The 15,351-nt window shown below is 44.1% G+C and overlaps 1 protein-coding gene across 1 annotated transcript in view; it reads right to left on the bottom strand.

Annotated features, from left to right (window-relative positions):
- The window catches only part of LOC140726959 (rho guanine nucleotide exchange factor 17-like), a 474,355-nt gene that overhangs the window by 57,333 nt on the left and 401,671 nt on the right, over window positions 1-15,351 (bottom strand). The window contains 1 exon segment of the mRNA XM_073044006.1: window positions 11,804-12,017. Coding sequence (XP_072900107.1) covers window positions 11,804-12,017 — 214 coding nt within the window.

Raw genomic sequence — 15,351 nt, 5'->3', positions numbered from 1 at the left:
TTCAAAAGCTGTCATCAATCATGAATAAAACCATAAATACAGGCCAATACTTCTGATACCTTGTCCTTAATCTTTATTAAAGAGTACATGCAGATCAGACTGCATACTTCAGAATTAATTCTGACATATGATACGACAATCATCTTCTGGTGATGTCTGTTTGCAATGAGTGAGATTGCACCAAGCAAAACCAATAGTCAGAGAGGCTCACTGAGTTATTCCCAGTCCTCTGCCTGCTTTTTCTTGAAAAAAAAATAGTCTGCAACATAATTCAAGACTGACAACACTGTACAGTTTGCTCCATGTTGGATGTGATGGGGAAAAGATTTACTGGCATGCATCCAGGGAATGCTGGTTATGTGGGCGCACTCGGCTTCTCCTTTGGGAAGAAGGTGAAATGGGATTTGATAGAATCATTCAAAATCTTTAAGTGTTTAGAACAAGTTAATAAAGACAAATAGTTCCCAGTGGCAGAAGATTCAGGAAGCAGAAGACTTGACTTAAAATGACAGGGAATTATTTTTTATTCCATGATCTAGGATCACTAGCTAGGAGGGTGGTAAGAAGTAGATTCAATCACATATTCCATAAGAAGTATTAGTTGAAGACTGGAAAGGAAATCAAAGTCAGGACCTTGTGGAAGAAGTCAGGGAATTGAGCTAACAGGATTGCTCTTCTAGTAAGTCATATAGCAGATACAGGCCCTTCAGCCCATCTTGTCTGCGACCATCCAGTAATGCCGTTTACCAGAATTTGGTCCATAAGCTACTTTGTCTTGGTGATTCAAGTGTTCATCCAGATACTTCTGAAATATTGAGAAAGCACTCGCCTCTATCATCCCTTCAGGCAGTGCTTCCCAGTTGGAACCACTCTCAGGGTGAAAAAATTCAAAGTTCTAAGTAAGTTTATTATCAAAGTATGTATATGCAAACCATATACAATTTTGAGATCTCTATTCTTGCAGGAATTTACAAGAAAATAAAGAAGTACCAGTAAAATTGATGAAAAACTAAAATAACAACGACTGACAAATAGCCAATGCAAAACAAATTGTGCAAATAATAAAAAAAAAGAATAAATAAATAATATCAAGATGCAATGTCCCTGAAAGTGAGTCCATGTTGTGGAGTCAGTTCAGTGTTGAGGTGGGTGAAGTTAGCCATGTTGGTTCAGGCGCCTGACGGTTGTAGCTGTTCCTGATTCTAGTGGTGTGGAACACCTGCCCAATGGTAGTCGTGAGAAGAGAGATGACCTGGACGATGGACGCTGCTTTCTTGTGGCAGCACTCCTCGTAAATGTGCACAATGATGCCCTGAGACCACCCTCCGCCCTACACCTCTTACCTTTGTCACCTGATCTCTGTCACGAGGAAAATCTTCAGACTATCTACCCTATGTTCATATTTTTGAGTACATCTGTCAGGACCCCTTAGCCTCTTCCGTCCAAGGAAATCAATCAGCCTATTTAGCCTCTTTACATAATTGTAATGTTTCATACAGGCAGCTGGGACAGGGAAAGCCTTAAGGAGTATACAGGATTTAGGCGCAAACATCAGAGGGAATTCAGGAGTCTAAAACAAATACACAAGAATGCTTGGCAGATATGGTAAACGAAAATCTTAAGAGGTTGTAGAATAAGTACATTAGGAGCAAAAGGGTATTTAGACTGCGATTGCTGAACTGTGAACTGATCCTACACCCTGCAGACTCAAGACTCTGTACAACTCATGTTGTCAGTACTATTCTTCTATCTATCCATCTGTCTATCTATCTATTCATGCTCAATTTGTCTTTTGCGCATTGGTTGTTGGTCGGCCTTTGTTAACGTATAGATCCTTCTTATAAATTTGATTGTATTTCTTTATTTTCCTGTAAATGCCTGCAAGAAAATAAATCTCAAGGTAGTGTATGGTAACACATACAGTATGTATGTTAATCAGTTGCAGACCCTAGTCAATTCAGATTGGTAAAAAGCATCTCCACAATCTCCATCAGCACAGGAGCACCTGGCTGAGTACAGCTCCAACACCATACTCAAGTTTGTTGACGACACCACTGTTGTGGGCTATATCATTAGAGGTGATGAATCAGCATACAGGAGGGAAACTGAAAATTTGGCTGAGTGGTGTCTTAATGACAACCTCTCACTCAATGTCAGCAAGACCGAGGAATTGACTGTAGACTTCAGGAGAGGGAAACCAGAGGTCCATGACCCAGTACGTTTCGGAGGGTCAGAGATGGACAGGGCCTGTCCCCTAAAACCCTCACTAATTTTTATAGGTGCACCATAGAAAGCATTCTTCTAGGTGCACCACAACCCGGTATGGAAGTTTGTCCTGTCCAAGACCGGAAGAAGCTGCAGAAGATCGTGAACATAGCCCAGCACATCACACAAACCAATCTTCCATCCTTGGACTCACTTTACACTGCACTCTGTCGGAGCAGTGCTGCCAGGATAATCAAGGACACGACCCACCCAGCCAACACACTTTTTGTCCCTCTTCCCTCCCGGAGAAGGTTCAGGAGCTTGAAGATTTGTATGGCCAGATTTGGGAACAGCTTCTTTCCAACTGTGATAAGACTGCTGAACAGATCCTGACCCAGATCTGGGCCGTACCTTCCAAATATCTGGACCTGACTTGCACTACCTTACTTTCCCTTTTCTATTTTCTAATTATGATTTATATTTTAATTTTTTATTATATTTACTTCGATTTGTACTTAAGGGAGCGCGAAGCGCAGAAACAAATATCACTGTGATGATTGTACGCTCTAGTATCAATTGTTTGGTGACAATGAAGTAAAGTAACTTTAAATTTCTGGGAGTCACTATCTCAGAGGACCTGTCCTGGACCCATCATTTAAATATTATTGTGAAGAAAGCACGACAACGCCTCTCCTTCCACAGGAGTCTGCGACAAACTTCTATAGATGTGTGGTGGAAAGTGTGCTGACTGGATGTGTTATGGGAACACCAATGCCCTTGAATGGAAAATCCTACAGAAGGTAGTGGATTTGGCCCAGTATATCACAGGTAAAACCCTCCCATCCACGAACACATCGACATGGAATATTGTCGTACAAAAGCAGCATCCATCATCAAAGATCCTCACTGCCCAAGCCCTGCTCTTTCTCACTGCTGCCATCAGGTAGAAGGTGCAGGTGCATCAGGACTCGCACCACCAGACAGTTCCTGCCCCTCAACCATCAGGCTCTTGACCAGAAGGAGATAACTGCACTCACTCTATTTCTGGTGTTCCCACAACCCATGACCCCTCTCATCCATGTACCTATCCAAATTTCTCTCACATGTTGAAATTGACTCCACATCCACCACTTGCGCACAGTTCACACTCTCGCCACTCTCTGTGAAGAAGTTACCCCTCATGTTTCCCTTAAACATTTCACCTTTCACCCCAACCCATGACCTCGAGTTGTAGTCTCAGCCAACCTCAGTGGAAAATGACTCCCTGCATTACTCTTCATAATTTTGCATACTTCTATCAAAGCTCCCCTAAATCTTTTACGTTCTAGGGAATAAAGTCCTAATCTATTTAACTTTTCCCTATAACTCAGGTCCCCAAGTCCCAACAACATCCTTGTAAATCTTCTCTACACTCTTTCAATCTTATTTACATCTTTCTGTCGGTATTTGACTAGAACTGGACACAATACTCCAAAATAGGCTCATCAAGGTCTTACATAACTTCAATATAACATCCCAACTCCTGTGGTCGATACATTGATTTATGAAGGCCAATTAGCCAAGAACTTTTACAACCCTATGTGACTTTAATGCCACTTTCAAGGAATTATGGATATGCATTCCAAGATCACTCTGTTCTACAGCACTCCTCAAAGCCCTATTGTTCACTGTGTAAGACTTACCCTGGTTTGTTCTTCCAAAGTGCAACACTTCACACATTAAATTCCATCTGCCATTTCTCACTCCATTTTTCCAACCGGTCCAGCCCCCACTGCAAGCTCTGATAGTCTTCCTCACTGTCCACTACACCCCCAATCTTGGTATCATCTGCAAATTTACTGATCCAGTTTGCACATTGTCATCCAGATCACTGATATAGATGACAAGAAACAATAGACCCAACATTGATCCCTGTGGTACACTACTAGTCACAGGCCTGCAGTCAGAGAGGCAACCATCTACTACCACTCTCAGCCTTCTCCCCTGAGAGCAATGCCTAATCCAATTTACCACCTCATCTTGAATGCCAAGCTCAAGGCAAGTCAGGAAAGATATTCTACTCTTATCTTCTATAAATATACCGACTCTCTGAGTTAATATAAAATATTGACTGTACTTCCTCCCATCCTGTCACCTGTAAAAATGTCATTCCCTTTTCTCAGCTCCTTCTCTGCTACATCTGTTCCCAGGATGAGGCTTTCCATTCCAGGACCTCAGAGATAATATCCTCCTTCTTCAAAGGATGGGGGTTTCAATCATGCTGCCCTCACCCATACCTCCTCCACTTCCCGAACATCCGCCCTCACCCCATCTTCCTGCCACAGGGATAGACCTGCTCTTGTCCTCACCTACCTCCACATCCAAAACATCACTCTCTGCAACTTCCACCATCTTTAATGATTTTCTCCTACCAAACACATATTTTCTCCTACCTCCTCTCCACTCTCCACTTTCCACATGGTTCCCTTTTCCATTCATCCCTCCTTGCTAATCTCCCCCCTGGCACCTATCCCTGCAAGCGGAAGAAGTGCTGCACCTGCTCATCCACCTCCATTCAGCATCCTAAACAGTCCTTTCAGGTGAGACAGCACTTCACCTGCAAATATGTTGAGTCCAGTGCTCCCGATGACGCCTCCTCTATGTTGCTGAGACCCAAAGCACTTTGAGGGACCGCTCTGTTGAGCATCTTCACTCCATCCTCAACAAGCAAGACTCCCAGACGGCCAACCATTTAAATTTCAATTCCCATTCCGACATGTCACTCCAAGGCCTGCTCTACTACCACAGTCACTCTTGGGTTGGAGAAGCAACACTTCAAATTCTATCTAGGCAGCCTCCAACCAGATAGCATGAACATCGATTTCTCTAACCTTCATTCATTTCCCCCCTCCTCCTTCCCTCTTTTGACTCTCCCCTCTTATCTTTTCTATTCTCCTCACTTGTCTATCACCACTCACTGCTGCCCCTACTCCTTGCCTTTCTCCCATGGCCCACTCTCCTCTCCTATCAGATTCTTCCTTTTTCAGCCTTTACCTTTTCCACCTATCACCTCCCAGCTTCTTACTTCATACCCACCTCTCCCACCCACCTGGCTTCACCAATCAGCCTCTAGCTTGTACTCCACCCACTCCTCCCCCCTGCCCCCCAATCTTCTTATTCTGTTTTTTTCCCCCTTCCTTTACAGTTGTGATAACGGGTCTTGGCCTGAAACATTAGCTATTTATTCCTTTCCACAGATGTTGCATGACCTGCTGAGTTCTTCCAGCATTTTGTGTGTGTTGCTCAGGAAACTACAGGTTGGTGAGCCTAACATCAGTTGTGTGAAAGTAACCATTGGGCAGGGGTTCCCAACCTAATTTATGCCATGGACCCCCTATCATTAACAGAGGAGTCTATGGACCCCAGGTTGGGACCCCCTACCATAGGGGATCTGAGAGACAGGATCTACCTGCATTTGCAAAGCCAGGAAAGAATGATTAAGTCTAGATAGCATTGCTTTGTACATTGGAATTTTTTTTTTGAAGAAGTTACCAAGAACACTGATGATGATAGGGCAGTAGGCATTGTCTACCTGGGCTTTAGCAAGGTCCCGCATGATAGGTTGGTCTGAAGGGGAGATAACATGGAATCCAGTTTGATAAGGTGAATGGTCATGGTCTTTTTCACAGGGTGGAAAAGATAAAATTAGCAAGGATAGACTTAAGGTGAGAGGGGAAAGTTTTAAGAGGCAACTTTTTCACATAGAGGGTGGTAGATATGTTGAGCAAGCTGCCAGTTGAAATGCTAGAGGCAGATGCAATTGAAAGCACCCAGGCAGAGTAAATAACACAAGGGGCTTTTTCCACTGAGGCTGGGTGAAACCAGAGGTTGGGTCATCGGCTAAAGGGTGAAGGGTGAACAGTTTAAGGGGAACAGAAGGGAGAACTTCTTCACTCAGCCTGTGGTGAGAGTACGGAATAAGCTGTCAGCTCAAGTGGTGGATGTGGGGATGATTTCAACATTTAAGAGAAATTTGGATAGGTACGTGAATGGGAGGGGTATGGAGGGCAATGGGGTGGGTGCAGGTCAATGGGACTAGGCAGATTAGTGGCTTGGCAAGGACTAGAGGTCTCTGTTCCTGTGCTGTATTGTTCCATGACTCTATATAAAACAAAGGTCATGTGTGAAAGGGTGCAACACACATTAAATTCTGGAGGAACTCAGCGGGCCAGGCAGCATCTATGGAAAAGAGTAACCAGTCAACGATTCAGGCCAGGACCCTCCACCATGACTGGGAAGGAAGGGGGCAGGAGTCACTTTGAGAAAGTGTGCGGAGGGGAGGAAGAAGTACAAGGTGGCAGGTGGTAGGTGAAACTGGCAGGGGGGAGAGGTGAAGTAAAGTGCTGGGATGTTGATTGGTGGAAGAGATAAAGGGCTGGAGAAAGGGGAATCTGATAGGAGTGGGCAGAGACCATGGAAGAAAGGGAATGGGGAGGAGCACCAGAGGGAGGCGATAAGTAAGTAAGGAGATAAGGTGAGTGGGAAAAATGGAAATGGGGAATGGTGAAGGTGGGGGGGAGGGGCGTGGGCAATTACCAGAAGTTTGAGAAATTGATGTTCATGCCATCAGGTTAGAGGCCACATAGACTTTCACGTCAGAATGGGAATGGGAAGTACAATTGAAATCCCGCTTTTCTGGCAGATGGAGCAAAGATGCTCTTCGAAGCAGTCTCCCAATCTACGTCGGGTCTCACCAACATATAGGGGGCCACACTGGGAGCACCAGATACGGGACCCCAAAAGACTCACAGGTGAGGTGTCACCTCACCTGGAAGGACTTTTTGAGGCCCTGAATGGTAGTGAGGGAGGAAGTGTAGCGGCAGGTGTAGCATTTGTTCCACTTGCAAGGATAAGGACCAGGAGGGAGATCACTAGGGAGGGAAGAGCGGACAAGGAAGTTACATAGGGAGCAATCCCTGCAGAAAGCAGTAAGTGTGGGGAGGGAAAGATGTACTTGGTGGTTGAGACCCTGTTGGATATGGCAGAAGTTAAGGAGAATTATGTGCTGGGTGCAGAGGCTAGTGGAGTGGTAGGTGGGGAAAAGAGGAGCCCTACCCCTGGTGTGGCAGCGTGAGGATGGGGTGAGGGCAGACATACGCAAAATAGAAGAGATGCAGGTGAGGGCAGTGTTGATGGTGGAGGAAGAGAAGCTCCTTTCTTTGAAGAAGAAGAACATCTCAGTTGTTCTGAAATGAGAAGCATCCTGAGAGCAGAGGCAGCCGGAGATGGAGGAACTGAGATAAGGGAATGGCATTTTTACAAGTAACAGGGTGGAGAGAGGTATAGTCCAGATAGCTGCCAGCATCAGTGGGTTTATAAAAGATATCAATCTATAGACTGTGTCCGGAGATGGAGACAGAGAGATCGAGAAAGGGGGAGAGAGTTTGCAGAAATGGACCAAGTAAATTTGAAGGCAGGATGGAAGTTGGAGGCAAAGTATGTATAAAAGGGTACTGAAGTACTGACTACATTGGGAGCAGATGGAACACTAATTGGAACACATTGCTTCCAGGGTTAACTCATCTAGTTGGTGGATAACACGACAAACGATGGACTGTTTGATAAAACACATCTTTAACTTCTTACATGGCATACAATTCAGGAGCCCTAGTGATAGAGGGGAGCGCTGACTGCGGCTGTACTCTCCGAAGAATTCAGAGGACTGAGGAAGTTCACAATGATTTTTGTTTGGTCCAACTTGCAGAACAGTTTTGTCAGCAAATCACCAGGATCCAGACCACTCCCAAGGTACTGTGTGTTAATGATTTACGACCATGAGCAGCTTCTAAACTGGGATATGCAACTAGTGGAGATTATCAAAAAAAGATTACTGTCTCTTTAAAGTCGAAGCTATGGTAACATTTTTAACTGGAACATGATGACATGCTAAAGATGGCTTAAGCCTGGAGCAGAGACGATTATTGACTTGGCATCCAATTACTTTGAAGGTTTTTACATTCCTGAGGGAAACAGTCTGTGAGGGTCAGATAATGAGAATGTTAACAACACAGAGCATGAATTGAGAAACTGAGTCCAAGTGAATTTTGATGGCTGGGGGAGGTTGGACCATAATGAAAATGGCTTAGCCTCATGAACAAAGCCGTGGCACTAAATCAACCAATCACAGAGCAGTCTTTTTATCAGCAAAGAGCAAGGACTGCCAATCTGTAAACTGATCCACGTGCCACACATTCTCGAAGAACTGTCGTCTCATCGTTGTGCTGCCCCTTCACCTTTGGCTGCACTTCACGCGACATACAGTGCTGTTACCAGTTTGGTCGTGAGTGCTCTTCTGAAATCTAAATGTTAACTTACATGTGTATCCACTCCTTTGTTACTGAAAATGGCATGGTGACCGATGGGATCACCTCAGAGTGATGGTGGTCTCCTGCCCAGTGTAGTTGTCTAGTTTTTCAGCCACTGCTACATTTTATAAATCTTCACAGACCCAATTCACAGGAGAAATAGCTAATGGGGGTAAAGCCTCTGATGATTTAAAGGAACAGCTACAGAGATAGTGGATGCTTTGGTTGTAGTCTTCCAAAAATTCTCAGACACCAGAGAGCTAACAAAAGGTTGGGAGGTGATACCCTTATTTAAAAGTAGCACACCCAAAATTCTGAAGGAACTCAGCAGGTCAGGTAGCATCTATGGTGGGGAATAAATAGTTGACTTTTTGAACCAAGATCCTTCTTCAGTGCTGATGAATGGAATCAGCCTGCCATGTTGGCTGTTCATTCCCCTCCATAGATGCTGCCTGACCTGCTGAGTTCCTCCAGCATTTTGTGTACTTTGCTCGAGATCTCCAGCATCTGCAGAATCTCTTGCGTCTATGGCCCTTATTCAAAAAGGGTGTTAGCTTGATGTCTGTTATTGGAAGAATACTGAAGTCTGTTATTAAGTTGGTAAAGGGGAGTAATTGGAAAGTCATCATCTGATCAAGTGATGTCAGGACAATTAGTAAAGGTTCTTTGAGGAAGTCTCAGTCAGAGTGAGTCTCAGCTGGTAACCAGTAGGAGCAAATTATTGGACTTTGGGTTTGAATTTTGAAAGGGCATTGAACAAGATGCCACGCAAAATCAATATGTTTAAGGTAATATATTAGCAAGGACAAGGAATTGGCTAACTAATAGGAAGCAGCAAGTCAGGACAAGGGCGTAATTTTGATTTGGCAACCCGTAGCCAATGGTTTGTAACTGTTTGTAACAGTTTGTAACAACTGTTTATAACATACGATAGTAATTTAAAGCGAGGAAGTTGAATTTGTTGATGACATAAAAATGGGACGGGGGAAGGTTTTTGGGGGGGGGCAGAGTACTTGAGACATTAGCAGATTAAGTAAGCAAGCAACAAAAGTGGCAAAGGAAGTATTATGTGGGGAAATGTAATGTTTACTTCGGAGTGAAAACAGTTTAATATTTTACTGTTCGTGCTCAGCATCATGGGATTTGGGGATCCTCATTCATTAAACTCCAAAAGCTAGCAAACTGGTGCAGCAACACACACAAACTCAGCAGGCCAGGCAGCATCTATGGAAAAGAGTAAAGAGTCGACATTTCAGGCCGAGACCCTTTATCAGGACTGGAAAAGAAAAGACGAGAAGCCAGAGCAAGAAGGTGGAGGGAGGGGAGGAAGAAGCACAAGATGGTAGGTGATGGGTGAAACCGGGCAGTGGGGTGGAGGGGTGAAATAAAGAGCTGGGAATTTGATTGGTGAAAGAGATAAAGGGCTGGAGAAGGGAGAATTTGACAGGGGAGGACAGAAGACCATGGAAGAAAGGGGAGGGGGAGGAGCACCAGAGAGAGGTGATGGTTAGGTGCAGCAAGTGGTCAGGACAACTAATTGAATGCTAGCCTTTCCCTGTAGGGGTTGGGATGAAAAGTAGGGAAGACTTACCCCCATTCCACAAGATATTAGCATGATCACATTTAGGGTAGTGCATACAACTCCAGATCTCTTTCTTAATTCATATATTGCCATCGTTAATTATATTGTTATTGTTATGAATATATTGTTACTGGAGACAGTTCAGTGAAAGCTCTCCAGGATGAGCCAGTCTGGATTGGCCAGATTGCCCAGTCTAGCTGGCATAATAGTGGCGCAGTTAGCATAGTGCTTTAAAATGCCAGCGATCACAAGATTGGGTTTAATTCCTGCTGTTGTCTCCCTGTGACCACATGGGTTTCCTCTATATGCTCTGATTTCCTCCCAGATTTCAAAGAGTTCTGGGTGTGCTATTTTGGCACTGGAAGACACACAGTGACACTTGCGGCCTGTCCGCGGACTGTGTTGGTCGATGACACAAACCATGCATTTCACTATATATTTTGATGTTTCAATATACATATGACAAATAAAGCTAATTAATTTTTTTATGAGGAAGGGTGAATCAAGTTGGGTTTGTACTCATTGGAATTTCAGAGAAACTCCATTATTAATTCCATTACTCCATTATTAAGGACCTCCAGCACCCAGGGCATGTCCTTTTCTCACTATTACCAGCAGGTAAGAGGTACTGAAGCTTGAAGGCATACACTCAACGATTCAGGAACAGCTTCTTCCCCTCTGCCATCCGATTCCTAAATGGACATTGAATCTCTGGACACTACCTCACTTTTTTTTAATATACAGTATTTCTGTTTTTGCACGTTTCTTAAAATCTATTCAATATATGTAATTGATTTACTCATTATGTATTTATTTATTTCTCTCTCTGCTAGATTATGTATTGCATTGAACTGCTGCTAACAAATTAACAAATTAAGTTAACAAATTTCACGTCACATGTTGGTGATAATAAGCCTGATTCTGATTCTGAGAATGAGAGGCGGTATTACTGTAGGAAAAGATATTTCTCCTCACAGGAGAGTCAAGGATAAGCAGGGACAGTCTCAGACCAAGATGTCTACAGAGGAAGAGTCAAAGATCAGGGTGTTTGTGACACTGTACTCTCAGCAAGCTGAAGTAGTTGAGGACAGATTACAGAATTGTGTGTTCAATGAATTCAGAGTGGTAAGCTCTGATGTGCAGTTGGTGTTGTTGACAGGGTATAACCTAAAACACGATGCTGAATGAAGCACAGCATAGGCGCCAGCACCCATTCAACTACCAACGTTTCAGGCAGACATCCTCCAGACACCTGGGATGATTCTCCTTCATACGGGCAGAGGCGCCCCTGGACAGAGCAGGATACCTCAGATTGGGTTTAGCATAAACCGACACAGGATTAACTCACTGGGGAAGTTCATGTTTGAAACAGAGATAAAGATTCCTGTATGGTACAGTAATAAAATTGCTAACAAGCTTAAACATTAATGTTAGTCAATATTTATGGAAGTTATTTTGGATTATGGATGAACTTATGAAACTAACAACAGGATGGAAGAAGCATCCGGCAATCTTTGGGAGGTATATTATTAATCAGTTTGAAGTGTGTCAGGTACTCAGAAGCAGACTGGAATCTAAAATAAGCTTCACATACTTAACCAGTTCAAAGGGGTTCATTGTAAAATTAAGATTTAAAGAAATTGCTTATTGGAAGTTCTAGGTTTATTTTTACCTAATTTCTTCTTGGTTTCCTCGAACGCCTGTTCAAACCCGGCTCGTGCCTCGATACTGCTGAACTCAAAAATGAACGTCTCAGTGCCGTGTGTCGTAGTGGCCGTTAGCTCAAGTTTAGTGAGGGGGAACATGGTGCTGACCGCCAGTGACTGTTTCTCCGAGAGCTCACGGTTCACAGAGGCCATCAGGTCCTTAATGACGTCATCCAGACCCTGACAAGAGAAAATAAGGGAATTCTTTTGTAAACTAGGGTAATTGCATCAAGAAAGCTAAACATGGAACCAAACTGTGAAAATAAGTCCTGACGAAGGGTCTCGGCCCGAAACGTCAACAGCGCTTCTCCCTATAGATGCTGCCTGGCCTGCTGTGTTCCACCAGCATTTTGTGTGTGTTGTTGTTTGAATTTCCAGCATCTGCAGATTTCCTCGTGTTTGCTCTGTGAAAATAAATAATGTTAGGAGAGACATTCGGAACTGGTAAAAGCCCTCCGATAATGATGATTGTGCCCACTGATTGCTCATTCTCGATTTCTGAAAAGACAGCTTATCTGCTCTTCTTTGGTCTCTTGACCGTGCTTTGGATTATTGCCATTTGTCTCCACACTAAACTTCCTTACCAGGAAAACGAGTAAATTTACACTTGCGATTTATTTGTGTTTTAATTCACAGGAAGCGAGAAGCACTGGCTGGACCAGTATTTGCTGCGCATCCTAAAGTACCACGACCTTCTCTCAGTGCCTGGAGTCGCATACAGAATTAGAGTGTGGAAGGACAATAGTAGACCATGTGGAGACCTGGTGACGTCTTGGATCAAGGAAACAAGATCCATCATGGGCACTAGCCTCCGCAGCATCCAGGACATCTTCAATCAGCGATGCCTCAAAAAGTTGGCATCCATCATTAAAGACCCCCATCACCCAGGCCATGCCTTGTTCTCACTGCTACCATCAGGAAGGAGGTACGGCAGCCTGAGGGCTCACACTCAGTGATTCAGAAACAGCTTCTTCCCCTCTGCCATCTGAAAGGACAATGAACCCATGAACACTACCTCACTACTTTATTATCTCTAGTCTTGCACTACTTATTTTAATTCAACTATTGAATATACATATACTTACTGTAATTCATGCTTCTTTCTATTATTATGTATGGGATTGTACTGCTGCCACAAAGATGACAAATTTCACAACATATGCAACTGATATTAAACCTGATGCTTCAGCCCTCTGAGCATGCACCCATTTATATTAAATCTACCTTAAGCCCGCTTTATATTCCCCGCATACCCATCAATTCCCCCAGATTTGAACACTCCCCTGCACATATTCAGCTCACGTTCTACCATGGAAATACCTCCTCTGAGCATCAGATTGGATCAAACTGTAAAGGCTGCCGTAGCGAGTTAAGTTGGTCTTTAGTGATGAGGTACCTGAAACATTAGTGAATTTAAACTGTCTGAAGGCTTTGAATCTCAGTGCTGGGAAGAAAGGTGGGTTGGTTCAGGAAAAACCTCACAATACCTCTTCTGCACCAGTTATTCACTTTTTAATTGTGACTTTTAGTAATATTTTATGTCTTGCTCTGTACCACTGCCAAAAAGCAACACATTTCATGACATATGTCGTCGACGATAAGCCTGATTTTGATTCTGATGCTCATGGTCCTGGTGCTCATGGTCCTGGTGCTCAGAGTGCTGCTCGACCACGCCAGCCCTTTGAGGCTCCCAAGAGAATCCCAACATGGCGCAGTACTCACAAGAGTAAAAGGAAGTGATGTAGCAGCCAGGAAAGTTAGAAATAAGTCTGGGCACCAGGTTTAAGAGATAGACTCCAGTGTTTGAACAGCAGCCAATCAGCAATCGGAAGTGTGGGAAGACCTGGCTCACTCAGGTTCTCCGACTGAGTACATAAGACATCGATCTGCGGCAGTTTGGCGTTTGAGAGGCAGCCAATCATCAATCGGGATTGATTGGCAAGAACAAATAAAAATAAAGCAGGGGCAAGTGGAGCAGCCATTGTTGGAGTGGACAATGTTGGAGTGGTTATTTAATGCTTCAGCTCTTCGAGGCTTTAGCGTGACGAGGCTGAAGTGAGAGAAGGCAAAAAGAATCTGTAGGTAAATTTTTTCCTCCAGTTTATTTATTGTTTTTTCTTTGTATGTGCACAGTTAGAAATGCAGGGATGCTAGGCAGGATAGTGCTCCTTTTGCGGGATGTGGGAAGGCAGGGAGACCTGATGACTTTTTCTGCAAGAAGTGCATCCAACTGCAGCTTCTAACACTCCGCATTAAGGAGTTGGAGCTGGAACTGTATGAACTCTGCATCAGTCGGGAGGCTGAGAGGTTGCTAGATAGGGCATATAGAGAGGTAGTTAGACCCAAGGTGCAGGGCACAGGAAACTGGGTGACAGTCAGGAAAGGGATAGGGGTTAAATAGCTGGTGCAAAGGACTTCAGTGGACATCTCCCTCAACAACAGGTGTACCACTTTGGATGCTGTTGGGGGTGGGGGAATGACCTATCAGGGGAAGTCTCTGGTACTGAGTCTGACTCCGTGACTTGGAAGGGAGGCGGGGGAGAAGAGGAGAGCTATTGTGATAGGAAATTCACTAGTCAGGAGAACAGGAAGGAGATTCTCTGGAAAAGCACGAGATTCCTGAATGGTATATTGCCTTCCGGGTGCCTGGGTCTGGTACATCTCAGATCAAGTCCTCAGTATTCTTAAGTGGGGGGGTTGTGGTCCATTAGGTACCAATGACATAGGTAGGAAGAGTGACGAGGCTCTGCAAAGTGAGTTCAAGGAGTTAGATGCTAGGTTTAAAGGCAGGACCTGTAAGGTTGTGGTCTCAGGATTACTATCCACGCCATGTGCTAGTGAGGCCAGAAAACTGGAAGATTGTATAGTTTAGCACATGGCTAAAGAGTTGATGCAGGAGGGAGAGCATCATATTTTTGGATCTTCCGGTTCTCTTTCAGGGAAGGTGGGATCTGTACAAAAGAAATGGTTTGTGCGTGAACTGGTGGGGGGTCTAATATCCTAGTGGGATGGTTTGCTAATGCTGCACGGTGGGGCACTAGATTTACAGTGGGATGGGAACCAGAGTGCAAGAACAGATAGAGGAGACAGATGTTGTTAAGACCTCAGACAAAGTCAGGAATCAAAAGACTGAAGAAGGTGCGACTAATATTCTAAGTTGCAGATATTTCGATGCAAGTTTTGGAAAGGCAGATAAGCTCAGGGCATGGAATAATACATGGAATTATGATACTGTAGTCATTAGTCAGACCTGTTTGCAGGAGAGGGCAGGGCTGGCAGCACAATAGTCCAGGATTCCGTTGCTTTAGATGTGACAGAGCGGGAGGAATTAAAGGAGGAGGGGTGGCGTTTATAGTCAGTGAAAACGTTACGGCAGAGCTCAGACAGGACAGACTGGAGAACTCATCTAATGAGACTCTATGGATGAAACTGAGGAATGAGAAAGGTATGACTACGTTAATGGGGCTATATTGCAGATCACCCAACAGTCCATGGGATTTAGAGGAACAAATAT

Source organism: Hemitrygon akajei, chromosome 4 (genome assembly GCF_048418815.1).
Source record: "Hemitrygon akajei chromosome 4, sHemAka1.3, whole genome shotgun sequence".
Classification (NCBI taxonomy): Eukaryota; Metazoa; Chordata; class Chondrichthyes; order Myliobatiformes; family Dasyatidae; genus Hemitrygon; species Hemitrygon akajei.
The sequence above is the reverse complement of the archived record's forward strand: the minus strand, read 5'-3'. Positions and strand labels throughout refer to the sequence as shown.